Source organism: Rhinoraja longicauda, chromosome 23 (assembly GCF_053455715.1).
Source record: "Rhinoraja longicauda isolate Sanriku21f chromosome 23, sRhiLon1.1, whole genome shotgun sequence".
Classification (NCBI taxonomy): Eukaryota; Metazoa; Chordata; class Chondrichthyes; order Rajiformes; family Arhynchobatidae; genus Rhinoraja; species Rhinoraja longicauda.
This window is the reverse complement of record NC_135975.1, coordinates 13,960,503-13,974,519: the sequence shown is the minus strand read 5'-3', so window position 1 is coordinate 13,974,519 and position 14,017 is coordinate 13,960,503. Positions and strand designations below refer to the sequence as shown.

Sequence of the window (14,017 nt, the reverse complement as noted above, 5' to 3'; positions counted from 1 at the left end):
TGCTGATGGCCAAGATGGTGAGTTCCTCATTAAGAATCGCAAAATGAACATCAACAAGTCAACTGGAACGTATTCTTCTTGGGTTCGCTGTGGCAAAATTCCACGAGAGTGGGCCACTGGAGGCCATGCAACAGCCTGGGGATCCATTAGATTGAGCTCCGCTCTAAGTGGCAGAGTGCATGCAAACAACATGGCCTGCAGCGCATGGAGCATCGGTAGGGGACATTGACACATGGCCTGGCCAGGATGATGTCAGTAACTTCGACCCAGTGCCGCCACCAGGACAACGGGCTTCTATGGCTAAGTTAAGACATTTAAAAAAAATTCGGATTTGAATAGAAACATAGAAAATAGGTGCAGGAGTACACCATTCGGCCCTTCGAGCCTGCACCGCCATTCAATATGATCATGGCTGATCATCCAGCTCAGTAGCCTGTACCTGCCGTCTCTCCATACCCCCTGATCCCTTTAGCAAAAAGGGCCACATCTAACTCCCTCTTAAATATAGCCAATGAACTGGCCTCAACTACCTTCTGTGGCAGAGAATTCCACAGACTCACCACTCTCTGTGTGAAGAAATGTTTTCTCATCTCGGTCCTAAAAGACTTCCCCCTTATCCTTAAGCTGTGACCCCTGGTTCTGGACTCCCCCAACATCGGGAACAATCTTCCCGCATCTAGCCTCTCCAACCCCTTAAGAATTTTATATGTTTCTATAAGATCCCCCCTCAGTCTTCTAAATTCCAGCGAGTACAAGCCCAGTCTATCCAGTCTTTCCTCATATGAAAGTCCCGCTGTCCCAGGGATCAATCTGGTGAACCTTCTCTGTACTCCCTCTAAGGCAAGAACGTCTTTCCTCAGGTTAGGAGACCAAAACTGCACACAATACTCCACAAGACCCTGTACAACTGCAGCAGAACCTCCCTGCTCCTAAACTCAAATCCTCTTGCTATGAATGCCAACATACCATTCGCTTTCTTCACTGCCTGCTGCACCTGCATGCTTGCTTTCAATGACTGGTGCACCATGACACCCAGGTCACGTTGCATCTCCCCTTCTCCCAATCGGTCACCATTCAGGTAATACTCTGCTTTCCTGTTCTTGCCGCCAAAGTGGATAACCTCACATTTATCCACATTATATTGCATCTGCCATGCATTTGCCCACTCGCCTAATCTATCCAAGTCACTCTGCAGCCTCCTAGCATCCTCCTCGCAGCTAACACTACCACCCAGCTTCGTGTCATCCGCAAACTTAGAGATGTTGCATTCAATTCCCTCGTCCAAATCATTAATATACACTGAAAATAACTGGGGTCCCAGCACTGAGCCTTGCGGTACCCCACTAGTCACTGCCTGCCATTCCCGAAAAGGACCCGTTTATTCCTACTCTTTGCTTCCTGTCCGCCAACCAATTTTCTATCCACCTCAACACTGAACCCTCAATACCGTGTGCTTTAAGTTTGTACACTATCTTATTAAGTTAATGGGTACAAATGGTGCCTAAACCGTGGCGACTCTTGTGTACTGACTCAGTGTGGTCTACTATCTTATACTCGATGTATAGTAGGATTGTCACTGAACTGTGTGCAAAAAAAAGAGCATTTAGGTCTTAGGCCCCCCTTGGTCATGGCTGACCATGAGTGACGTACTTAGGTACACGTGACCATAAAGTAACATTGAACAGTCGTCTGCATCATTGGGGAAATCCTTTCTGCCGGTCTCCCAAAGCTCATTTGTAGGTACGGGCTGTGCCTAACACAGGGGTTCATAACCTGGGAAGACGTGTTTCATGTGCAGTGAACATTGTCATGGTTCCAAACACAATTAAATCAGTCAAGTACCACTCAGCTGCAGATAAAATGTGATGTTAGAAATATATATTTCTATATATCACATATGGGGTCATTGTTGCGCGGATCACTGTTGCAACAAAGCAAATGGCAAACCTTCCTCCATGCCTGAGCTCAAACAGGCAGCTTGGGAAAAATAGAGAAATACTAGTAAACTGTGACCTTTGACTGCATAATTTCCAAAATGTGACTTGAAGCAAAAGGACAGGAAATTGTGTATTTGTTTAACCATGGTTTGTTTAAGGACTCTCTCAGCTAATTATCTGAGTTTATTTTCATCAAATAAGATCTTATCAAATGGTTGGATCTTAGTTTAATCCCATTAAATTCTTTAATTATATTTCTTCCAGCTGCTACTCCACTGTGAGCAAGTGGAGATGTCTGGTAACTTAGCAAAGCATTAGATGGAGGTTGAATCTGTACTTCACCCGCAAGCCTTTTGCACTCACATAAAGGGAGTGGATGTGCCATTTCTTTTGCATTCATTCTTTTGTGCAACCTCAGATTTATAGTGCTCACGAGTCTCTAGAACCGCAATATTAAAACATTGGTGACTGATGCTGACCATTTCAAGCAGATGCACTGATTCTACTTACCCTATAAGATGAAAAAGGCAGCAAGTCCAAAATATGATCCCTTCTGCCCTCAATAATGGCATAGAGTATGACATCGTTTTCATGTGATTCTCCAGGACTGCATGAACCAGCCCCTGAGGGAGAGAGATGGAGCATTATTTTCTATGGCCGTCATCAAACTCTGTATGTTTAGAGTTTATGTATGAGCCAATGTTCTATCACTGGATTTTGTTTTAATTTGCCATGTTTCATAATTACAAATAGTTGCCCCATCAGTTTGATGTTATAATAGCTACAAAGAAAACAGGTCAACAATAGGATGGGAATTTGTTATTGAAAGGAAATGTTTGGATGTCTGACAGCACACAGGTTGGAATTGGAAGTTCAGTCAAAGCCAAATCCTGCTGAACTGATGCAATTCTATCAGACACATTGAAATGATCATGGTCTAAAGAAATTGTGCTTATCAAGTCATATAGCATGTTAAGAGGCCCTTCAGCCCTTTTGCCAATGCATGTCTTATCCAGAGAAGAGGGATGTTCAGAAATGAAACAAAACTAAAACTGTTCACCATGATCTTTTTTTAAAGAAGTTTAAGGACTTGCCTTGGATATTCTTTTTGGAAGAGTGTTCGCCACTCCTTCTGTTGTACGGTGGTGAGCATTGCCCAATAACCAACAGCGGTGTATATATTTCTGATACTTTAGGCCAGCTCTGGAATCCCTTCATACACATATGTAAAGGTGCAACTTAAATGGATGTTGATATACTATATATGGGTGATTTGAATTGGGCAATCAGACAAACCTTTTCATCTTCTCAAAAGGTAGCCAAGTCACAATGTCAGGCAAGGTCAGACTCAAACTGTTAAAATATTTAACACTTGGCAAATTAGCATTTTGAGTCAATAGATACGAGTGTTCTGCTCTGTGGTTTACAACTCACCCATGCTGAAGTAAAACCTGAGGTTTCCACCATTGGTTGTGTCCAGAGATGGCGTGCAGGCAACACGACTGCCTTCATCGAGGAAGACAAGAGAGGAGCCTGATTCCACCTCGCCACACTCTGTGCCAATGACAGCTCCTGATGTCTCCCAGCTGTAGAGGGAAAGACGTGAGAAAGGCCAGCGTGGTCTGTTTCTGCTACACACTTTAATTGCAGTTGTGATAAAACTTACATTCCACTTTATAAACATTTGAAGCGAACATGCTTTTGTTTCAAAGGCTATAGATTGCAGAAACTCAGCTTTGGGAAAAAATTGTCTCTGCATCGCCTGATTACTTTGATAAAAATAATTACCCAGGAGGCAAAAGTAAACACAGTTCTTATAACATCAGGACAAGATATGAAATGTGAAGCTGGGGGTTAAAAGATATAACTTAAGGAATGCAAGTTTATTAACAGGCAATTGAGTGACTAAATTCTGATATCAAAATTGTTTACTCCAAAGTGACATTGATTTTCAGAATACATACCTGCATTAAGAGGAGATTTTTAGACACAATACTAGGGTGAAAAGGTATTGAGACGATGACCAACTGTGAAACAAAACTCTAATTGGAAATCTGATCAGTCTAGACTAAGAACATGGATGTGTAGCTGTAGATTCCCACAGGTTCAAACAGAAAGATCTTCTTTTCAAAGACCTATTTAAAACACTAGAACGTGAGTGGAATCTGAGAGGCCCAGGTAGAGACATGGCTTAGATACCAATTTCAGACTGAATTATGGCATTAACTTCTGGCACTTACAGTGTTAGCATAGCACCGATAAAATAATACATTCAGAAAACAGCATTCTGAAATAAAATTAAAAAATCACCACAGATGTATTTGAAAGAAAGAAGCAGACTCCATGGGATCGTCAATCAAATTTATGTAAGAGACAGAGTTTGTATTTACTTAATGTCTTTCAAATCCTTCTGGGGCATTGGCGAATACTGGTTTTGAAAAATGAATGGATTTAGAATTAATTAAAGTAATTAAGAATCCATTACACATTTGTCAAAATGATTATGTTGTTTTAAAGTTTACAGGAATCCAACCAATCTTATGAGAAGCTTCTAGAATCTGACTATTTATATGCAAACAGTGAAGGTAAATGCTAAAAAACAATGAAGAAACCTTGCTCAGGGGATGCTCACTAACTGTGCAGGGGGCATTATTCTAATCTCCTTAAATCCTAGCTGCTTCAACAGCAATAACTACATGTATTTACATGTATTAACATAATACCTTTAATGTTGCAGATATCCTGAGTAGTGCCAAGAGCTAGTAGAGGGGAAGAGTTTACAAGCAGGAACAGGAGAATTACAAAGTCATTTTGTACAGGGAAAGGCAACTTGGCTCTTGTTGCTGATCATCTCCACACACAATGGATTATCTGTACCTTAGGTACCGACCACGTCTGGCAGTCTGTTTGTCCTTTGTCCTTTTTGTTTGTGTGTTGGTGGTGGGGTGTTTTGTTTTGGTTGTGTATGTGGAGGGGGGGATATGTGGGGGGGGGGTATGTGGGGGGGGGGTGTGGTGTGGGTGGGGGAAAGCTTTCTTTTTTTTTTAGGTCTCTTCTGCGGGGCCTTCCAACGCCCGGTGCGGCTCGGCCACGGGACTGATCAGCGCCCGGTGCGGCCGCGGGGCCTTCCATCGCCCGGCGCGGCTCGGCCGCGGGGCCTTCCATCGCCCGGTGCGGCGCGGCCACGGGACTGAACAGCGCCCGGTGCGGCTCGGCCGCGGGGCCTTCCATCGCCCGGTGCGGCGCGGCCGAGGGACACCATTCTGCTTTAGTTAAACATTTTGTTCAAGATGGCCGCGCCGTTGTGTTTGGCTGCCTGCCACTGTATGTTTCTTTTTTTTTTTCCTAATCAGATGTGCAGCACTTTGGTCAACGTGGGTTGTTTTTAAATGTGCTATACAAATAAAATTGACTTGACTTGACTTGACAATGCAAATACAACTCCTGTTCCCTCGATCAAAATCATCTCTCCTCCAAAAACCTACCAAACCTATTGTTAAATACTGCATAATTCTCTGCTGCAAACCTCAAATCCAGGAGAGTTTCACAATGCAAAGTAAGCTCCACCACGTGGTGTGATTAAAGCTGGGGAGATGGGCTCCAAGCTTGGTAAAATTGAAAAGAAATATAACAAGGGACGATGTTTCAGAAGATATTGCTGAAGCAGCTGAAGGCATGCATTAAGTAAATAGATAAAGAAGGGATGCACAGAAGGCTAGAATATTCAAGCCTGGGTGGAGGAAGTAAATGGAGAGAATTGCAAATGAAGTTGCAGCAAATCAAAGCACATGTCAGCAGAGTAACCCAGGGAGAGTCTGATCACTTTGGAACACAGGCCATTTGTACACGTTATTTGTTCTCTGCAGTGGAAGAAAATGGTAAGTAGCAATAATGGAAAAACCCTCTCGGTTCACCAGCCACAATAAAATCCTAAATCCATTCCTGCAAAATGCATTTGCACTTTTGCTACAAGAAGCAGGTGGAACATTTTTTTCCCCTTGAACTTTCGCAAGAGCTATTCAGCTTGTTATTGAGCTTGAAGTAGCTGATATATTAAACATTGTGAAGTCACAAAGGGTTAACAGAAAATTAAACTCTCTGAGGAAGACATTAAATGGATATCCCTGAGCTGTCAATTGAACATGCATCAGCAGTGAGGATAAGTTCAGGGAATTGAATTCCCTCTGCTGTCAAGTGCTTTTTTTTACATGTAGGTGCACAGGAAACCTTTCAGAACCTCTGTAGTTATGAACTGGGAGAAGATGATTTATTTTTCCAGGGCAATGGAGAAAAAAGCGATGTTTGGTTTTCTTTTAAGTTGCAAGGGTATGAAGAGTTAAATGTTATTCCAAATGCATGGTTTCCATCCCACTGCAAACACTGAACTCTCTCTCTCCGCAAATTTATTTGGCTGGTAGCTGCAAGTTTAAATATGTATGTGCCGAGCTAATGCAGCTCTCTTTTGAATTTCACTTATCCCCATGATAATAGTACACATCTTCGGAATACTAGAAATAACAAGCACTTACCCTGCAGGCTGACTTTCAAACTCTTCTACCCACTGTGTTACAATGCCTTCAGCCTGTAGATCAATGTCCCTGGTTGTTACAAAGTTAAAATCAGTGCCCTCTGTCCCATGGAAATACATGGCGTTACCATCAGACTGACAGCTATGCTGTGGAGAGAGGGACGGACAGAGACAGAGGAGAGACAGCATTACATTTATTATATCATTTTTTGTAAACACAACCAACTCATAAAACAAAAAAGAGAATTTGGAAGAGTTTTGAATTATTCATTTGTTATAGCTTTAAATATTAGATCCAATTAAAAAGCAAAACCACAGTTAAACAAGAGCCACTTTATTGATTAATGTCATGGTGCTAAATACATCTGTTTTCACACAAGCGTTTCATAATCAGATTATTAAAAACAATAATAAAATGAAAATCTTTTGCTTTTATAATTGCAATGTTTTACAATATATACAATTATATTAATCTCAATTTTCTATTTACACTCTCCTTATGAATTTGTGTTATCACCCTCATTAATCTACAGCTCAATAGCTCATTTATAATGGTGTACCCATGAGAATGCAATTGTAAATACAGTCTTGACTATTGGCGAATATAAAGTTACTAGGGTCTCTTTGGTGCTCTACTTTAAGCCTCTATTTATAAAACCAGAAATTCCTTTGGCGCATGTTACATCTTTGCAGTATTGTACCCACAAATAAGTATTTTTAACTCCCTGCTCTTTCTGATATCCAAGCCTTTGAGCATCATGTCAATAAATGTATTGATAAATGATTTTCCTTTCCAAAATTCATATCTCAAACATCTCAATGAATCGTGTTGGTCATTTGTTTATCCATTTCACAAGTTTGACTATGCCTTCTTGAAGCTTCTTACCATTCTTTTGATTATTTGCCAAATCTCTGAATTTTCCTCTCCAATACATTTTGATTTTCTCATGCGATCCAAATTCAAATCATAAATCTGATTAGACAATGAAATCTACCCTTTGGAACACAATTTTCAAATCTTCTCCTGGCTAAGCAACTTTCGGTTGTTTTTCTGTACCTTTCCGTGCTGCTACATTCCCAATTCTACCCAATAATTGATTTAGTGTAATGAATCTTTCCATGAGACACTTCAGTGAAAGTCATTTGAAAATGTGCAAGATACATCTTCTGGATGCACTGGGACGCATCCTCAGTGATGTGACCTGGGGTCATTGGGTGTTTCGGGTCACAACATCAGACACCCTCACCCAGGCGGCCCAGCCAGGGTTGATCAGGCCCCGACTTTTGTCCCAGCAGCAACTGCCCACGGATCAGCCCTCTTAATCCAAAGCCATCTAGTGGCTTTCTCTGCGGCTTCGCTTGCGGATTGAATGGCCCTCTTCTTTGCCAGCCCCATAATGCCCAATTGGTTGAGGACTTTGCAGAGTGAGCGTCCTGCAAAGCCTCTACAGCCCACCTCTATGGGTTCATAGCATGTCTTCCAGCCTCTGTCCCGGCACATCTCCACCAGCTCTTGGTACTCTGCGCGTTTCCTCTCATTTGCTTCTTCCATACGCTCTTCCCAGGGCACTGTCAGCTCCAGAATGATCAGCTGTTTTGTCACTTTGGAGGTGATGAACATGTCTGGCCGGAGTGATGTTGCTGTGATGTGCTGCGGACATTTCAGCTGTTTGCCCAGATCGACGTGCAGCTGCCAGTCAGTGGCCGTGTAGAGGAGGCCCGCCCTTGTATTTGGTTGTGGTCGAGGCTTCTCTCCAGCTTTGACAAAAGTGATTGATTTCTTTGGGGCATGATGGTATTTGCTGCTAATGATGGCAGTGGCTATGCTCTCAGCAATCACCTTAAGCACCTGGTTATGGCGCCACCGATAGCAACCTTCGCCAAGGGACTTTGGACAGCTGCTGAGGAGATGTTCTAATGATCCCCTTCCAGTGCAAAGTGGGCAGGAAGGTGTCACGTTCTTGCCCCAGACATGGAGGTTTGCTGGGCTTGGTAGGGCATCGTAGACAGCTTGGACAAGGAACCGGACGTGCTGGAAATCTGCCTGCATGATGTTTGACCAGGTAATCCTGCGCTGCGGTAAGCTCTCCCACCTTGTCCACGCTCCCTGCTGCCTGAGCCCCACCGTCCTGCTCACACGCTCTTCCTCCACACCCGCGTGGACCTCTTCCTGGATGAGATGGTGTCTCTCCTTTCCCTGGGCCTTGCCAACCTGGGTCTTAGGGAAGTATCCCAAGCCCGCTCTGCCAGTTGCTATGACTCCCACCAATGCCTTTTGTCATAGGCGTGACTCTGCCACCTCCACTGCTTTCTCTGCCCTCCATTTCCTCCCTGTTCTCACCTCGATGCCAGCCGATCAATCTATATGCTTCATTAATTGCACCTTTTAGTTTCATTATTAATTAGATTCTGATTTTTAAAATAGTTAAATTGGTAAAAACATGATGCTGTCCAATAAATTTTAATTTCTAAATGTTCAATCTGAAATTATTGGCTTCTAGCAGGTTGGGCACAACTGGGGGTTGTTTAACAGGCCTGTACTTCCCAGTTTATTAATCTTGGGTTGAAAAGTTATTTTAACTGCTCTTCAGTCTCCCACACATGCATATTAGTGAAAATGGATAAAATGCAGTAACAGTTTGTGGTACCTTCTCTGATTTCCAATCGCCAAGAATGTACATTACCATAAGAGATCGGAGTAGAATTAGGCCATTCAGCCCATCTAATCCATTCGATCATGGCTTATCTATTTTTCCCTCTCAACACATTCTCCTGCCTTCTCCCCATAACCTTTGATGCCCTTCCTAATCAAGAATACATCAATCTCTGCTTTAAAATTACACAATGTCTCGGCCTCCACAGCCATCTGTGGCAATGAATTCCATAGATTCATCACCCTCTGGCTGTAGAAATTCCTCTTCGTCTCTATTACAATCCCAGTGACATTCCTATGAGTTTCAGTTACTTTCCCTCGTACCATATTTTTCTGTAATTACTTGCAATAATAATTCAACATCCTCCTCTAAAACATTTATAATGCAGAATCATTTATTTTTTTAAAACACTTCTATCCTGTGGTGCACTGCTGCATCTCCAAGCTTGGCTCTTCATCTCTTCGACTGTTTGAAAATCTTATTGTGACAAAGTTACTCTGTGGTGATAATCTATCACAACATGTGGTTCATACAAATGTCAAGTAACAAAAACATAAGGGAAAGGAATGCTCTGATAATATAATCCAGCGTCAGAAACAGCACATGTGAATCAAAAGCTTCAGAGAGCAAACAAGGGGAGGCTTGTCTGAGGATAGCTAGAGCTGTTGATAGAGGGTATTGATCAAATTATAAATCCTGGAGTTTTCCACATTTTCATATTCTCGCCTTCCAGGAATGTTACATTTAGGATCAAATGGCGAAGTAGCAGGGGATTAAAGCAGCCATTTTAAAAGGCTTTACAAAATGTATTCAGCAATATGAGTGGGTCATTTTCTTAAGAATACATTGAGTATATAAATATGTTTTGATTGATTGATTTTTAATGGTTGAGAAATATCAGCCAAATAGTTTGATTTATGTTTCATTTTCCCCCCGTCCTCAGAAACATTGTCCAATGGTTAAAACTTTAATGATCAGTATGGGACAAATCCAACTCCTATTTTTTTTTACTTGTTTGATCATCCAGTGCGTTGAGCCTTGTAAACAAATAGTAATTAATCTTAATCCATTGAACAAAACATGAAACTAACTAGGAGAAACGGAAGATATTATGAAGTGAACTGTGGGAACTATTACTGTGGGAAATATTACCAGTCGCAAATATAAATGTAAAACAGATTTCATTTTTCCATTTGCACTAACTTTGTAGTTAATATGAGTAGCCAAAAGAAAATATACCCAGGTAAGTTTTGGTCAAGTACATTTTCGAGTGTAAAATCATTATAAGTATTCAGTGTAAAATCATTGTTGTTATGTGGGGGCAGCTAACAGCAAGCACAGTGTGCGTGCAGCTGCCAAGGAATCTGAAGGCAATTATATTTTCATTTACAAAATGTATTTACTTAATGGAGTCTTAGAGTTAAAGTATGTTAAACGGGTAATTTTAGGTTGTAGTGGTATAAAAACACAATGATATAAAATCAATAATAATCTATTGAACATCTACAGGTGTATGATAGATAGCACACTGACTGGTTGCATCACACAAACACCCAGGAAGGAAGGAGGCTGCAGAAAGTGGTGAATACTGCCCGGTCCTTCACATATATTGACCTCCTCACCATCAAAGGGATCTACAAGAAACACTGTCTCAAATAAGCAGCTAATATCACCAAAGGCCTAGCCACCCTGGCCACCCTCTCATCTGTCTGTGCTGGGAAGAAGGTGCAGGAGCCTGAGCATAGTTATCTACAGGTTCAAGAACAGCTTTTTCACATCAACCATCAGGCTTTTACCACACTGCACAATGCTAAAACAACTAGACTTCAGCAACCATCTACTATGAGCTTTGATTTGATTGTACTACCTACTTCTTTTTCCACTATTATGCTTTTGTTACCTAGTATTACAGATAATTTATTGTATTATTGATTACTATGTATTTATTTCTTGTGTTATTATATTTATGGACATGTGAAGCTGCAGCATGTAAGAATTTCATTGTTCTGTTCCTGGTACATATGGTAATCTTGATTCTCTTGACTTTACTCTTTGCCGATCCCTATTGTGTGTGTTTAGCCATATCCCTCCATACCATTCCCATCCATGTAGCTGTCAAAATGTTCTTATATGTTATAATTGTATCTGGCTCGACCACTTCCTCTGGCAGTTTATTCCACATATCCACCATCCTGTGAGGGAAAACGTTGCCTTGCAGGACCCCTTTAAATCTTTCCCCTTTCACCTTAAATTTATGTGCTCTAGTTTAGGACTCCTCTCCCCTGGGCAAAGGATTGTGACCTTATCTATGCTCCACATAACTTTATTACATCTATAAAGTCACACCCTCAGCCTCTTACACTCCAGGGAAAAATGCCCCAGTTTATCCACTCTCTTCTTATAACCTAACCCTCCAGTAACATTATTATAAATCTTCCCTGCACCATTTCCAGCTTAATGGCATCCATCCTATTGCTCGGCAACTGGAACTGCACGCAATACTCCAAGTGTGGCTCATTAACATTTTGTACAGTTGCAACATAACATTCTAACTCTTGTACTCATTGTCATTCATGCTTCAAAATGAAACAAAATAGCAGGTCAAACTAATCTGTACTGATTACAGTGTTATGGTGAGCCTGGAAGACCCCTCTCAATCTTGTGCATGAAACCCTGCAGCAGCGACCGGCCTGCAGCGACTTGGACCTGCAAACCCCACAGTGTTGATCCAGTTACTATGGGAGAGCAGATATAATAGAGTGATTGATTGCTTTCACCTGTGGAAAGGCTCCTTTCAATCTTTCCCACAGATATATGAATAAAAGATCATTTCCATCAAAGGATTTTAAAGAACATGTAAGGGGTGAGATGAATTCCAACAGACCATTTTTACTTGGGAATGTGGTAAACTACATTTAAAATGTCAATAAAGGGAATATATGATTTAAGTTTTCAGCAATTCATCAAGCCTTGGCACAAATCCACACTGACTTTTGTCGTGTGCAACATTTGCAATTTTTGCATTATTATACTTGTAAAAGTAAAATGACAGGATAACTTTGTGGTTGTCAAATGACAATTTCCACTTTAATTCAAATGCTTACGTCAGTTGGTGCTGGAATCACTGTGGGAGATTCAGGGATGATTTTAGTTTTTTTTAGTGTAAGAGATACAGCGGGGAAACAGGCCCTTCGGCCCAAAGAGTCTGTGCCGACCGGCGATCCCTGCACATTAACACTAGCCTACACATACTCCTGTCAATTTACATTTATACCAAGCCTATTAACCTACACACTTGAACGTCTTTGGACCATGGGAGGAAACCTAAGATCTTGGAGAAAACCCACGTGGTCACGGGGAGAACATACAAACTCCTTACAGCCAAGCACCTGTCGTCAGGATCGAACCCGCATCTCTGGTGCTTCAGCGCTGTAAGGCAGCAACTCTACCGCTGCGCCACCTTGCAGAATTGAGAAACCACAGTATTGACAGACACAAGAATTGGTCTGTGCTGATGATCTGACCCATGACCTCAATCTTATAGATTGTGTTGATCCAAGAGCTGAAACAACTGATGGAATAAACAGACCCAAAGGTTTGTGATTAAATGGTAGGAATTAGAGGTTGGACTTGGCATATCCCATGACAAGTGAAGTGAAGAAAATATTTAATCCACATTAAAATGCTTCACCAAGAAAGGCTTAAGCCCTGGATGTTTCAATCTGAGTTTTCATACTGACACCAACCCAATCCCCCCTTATTGTCCAGGCCACTTGCTGTTCCCATCTACTCAACTCATTTTCTGAGGCTACAAAAGATGCCTTTTGACTGGTTGTGAAGTTCAAAACTAAGAACCTGGTACATTCATTCTCCAATTAACAACTTCCTCTCCATCAACCACAATTTTCAAGTAAGATTTTCCTAAAACTGTTTTTAAATACCAATCGAAAAGTGAATTGTACTCGGGAGGGGGGGGGAGGGGGATATAGAAATGGTCAAACATTCTGCTTGTTCTTCACTATTCCAATTGTCTGTTGATTACAACAAATCAAGTATAAGGTTGAAGATTACTTTTACAGGATTAAGTAGGTAAAGTAGGCAGCAACATTTTAATACTGATATCAATATTATAAAGCTATGTTGGTAAAATGTAATCTTTCCTCCATGAAGCTTTATTCCTGATATATCACAATCCTAAAGCTGATATCCGCTGTTTCATACTTGAAATAACATCAAGAATAAATACAATGTGGCAATTATTCAGACGTCTTTTTTAATAAGAGGTTTCCTGTCTCATGGGGTTGATAAACGTGTTAAGTTACGTGAAGTAAAGCTTCAAATCTCTAGAGTTCTTCTGAACCGCGAACAAACCTAATTAACTACATCTGAATTTTTACTTTTATTCCCAGATCAGTTTCAAACCCATATCCTGGAAATGATCCAATTTCTCAACCTCACGGCTCACAAATCAGGCATAGTGGAGTCAATTCTTACATCTGGGGCAGCGAGTGAGCAGTGAGTCGCAGTCGGCTGCCTACGAGCATCACAAGGAGCCACCCGCCATTTTGGGGCAGCAGCTTTCCTGGTCTCAGGCTACCAGGCTGAAGAGAACTTGCGGCCAAGCTACACCCCACAACAGGGAAGCTGGGATTCAAGGAATGGTTGATCAAGCTGACCGATAGCCAAGCGGAAGGTCCAAATCCACAACATCAGCTGAGCCAGACATTTGATCTGAGCTTTCAGGTCACTGAGACTATGACAAGAAGTGTTCCTGACCAGATACAGGTCCATTGATTCAGTGATTGAATATTTAACATAAGGTTTAGTCCAGGGAAAGATAAACAACAGGGAAGCCGACTCAGTGGAGCCTCAGTTTCCTGCCTCTCTCCTACTTGGAG

The 14,017-nt window shown here is 41.6% G+C and overlaps 1 protein-coding gene across 3 annotated transcripts in view; it reads right to left on the bottom strand.

Moving 5' to 3' along the window:
• reln (reelin) overlaps positions 1-14,017 on the bottom strand; it is a 247,689-nt gene that overhangs the window by 133,406 nt on the left and 100,266 nt on the right. For all 3 annotated transcript variants that reach the window (XM_078419695.1, XM_078419696.1, XM_078419694.1), the window contains 3 exons: positions 6,467-6,612; positions 3,372-3,523; positions 2,448-2,560 (listed from right to left, as the gene is read on the bottom strand). In XM_078419695.1, the coding sequence (XP_078275821.1) occupies positions 2,448-2,560; positions 3,372-3,523; positions 6,467-6,612 (411 nt within the window). The remainder of the gene's footprint in view (positions 1-2,447; positions 2,561-3,371; positions 3,524-6,466; positions 6,613-14,017) is intronic.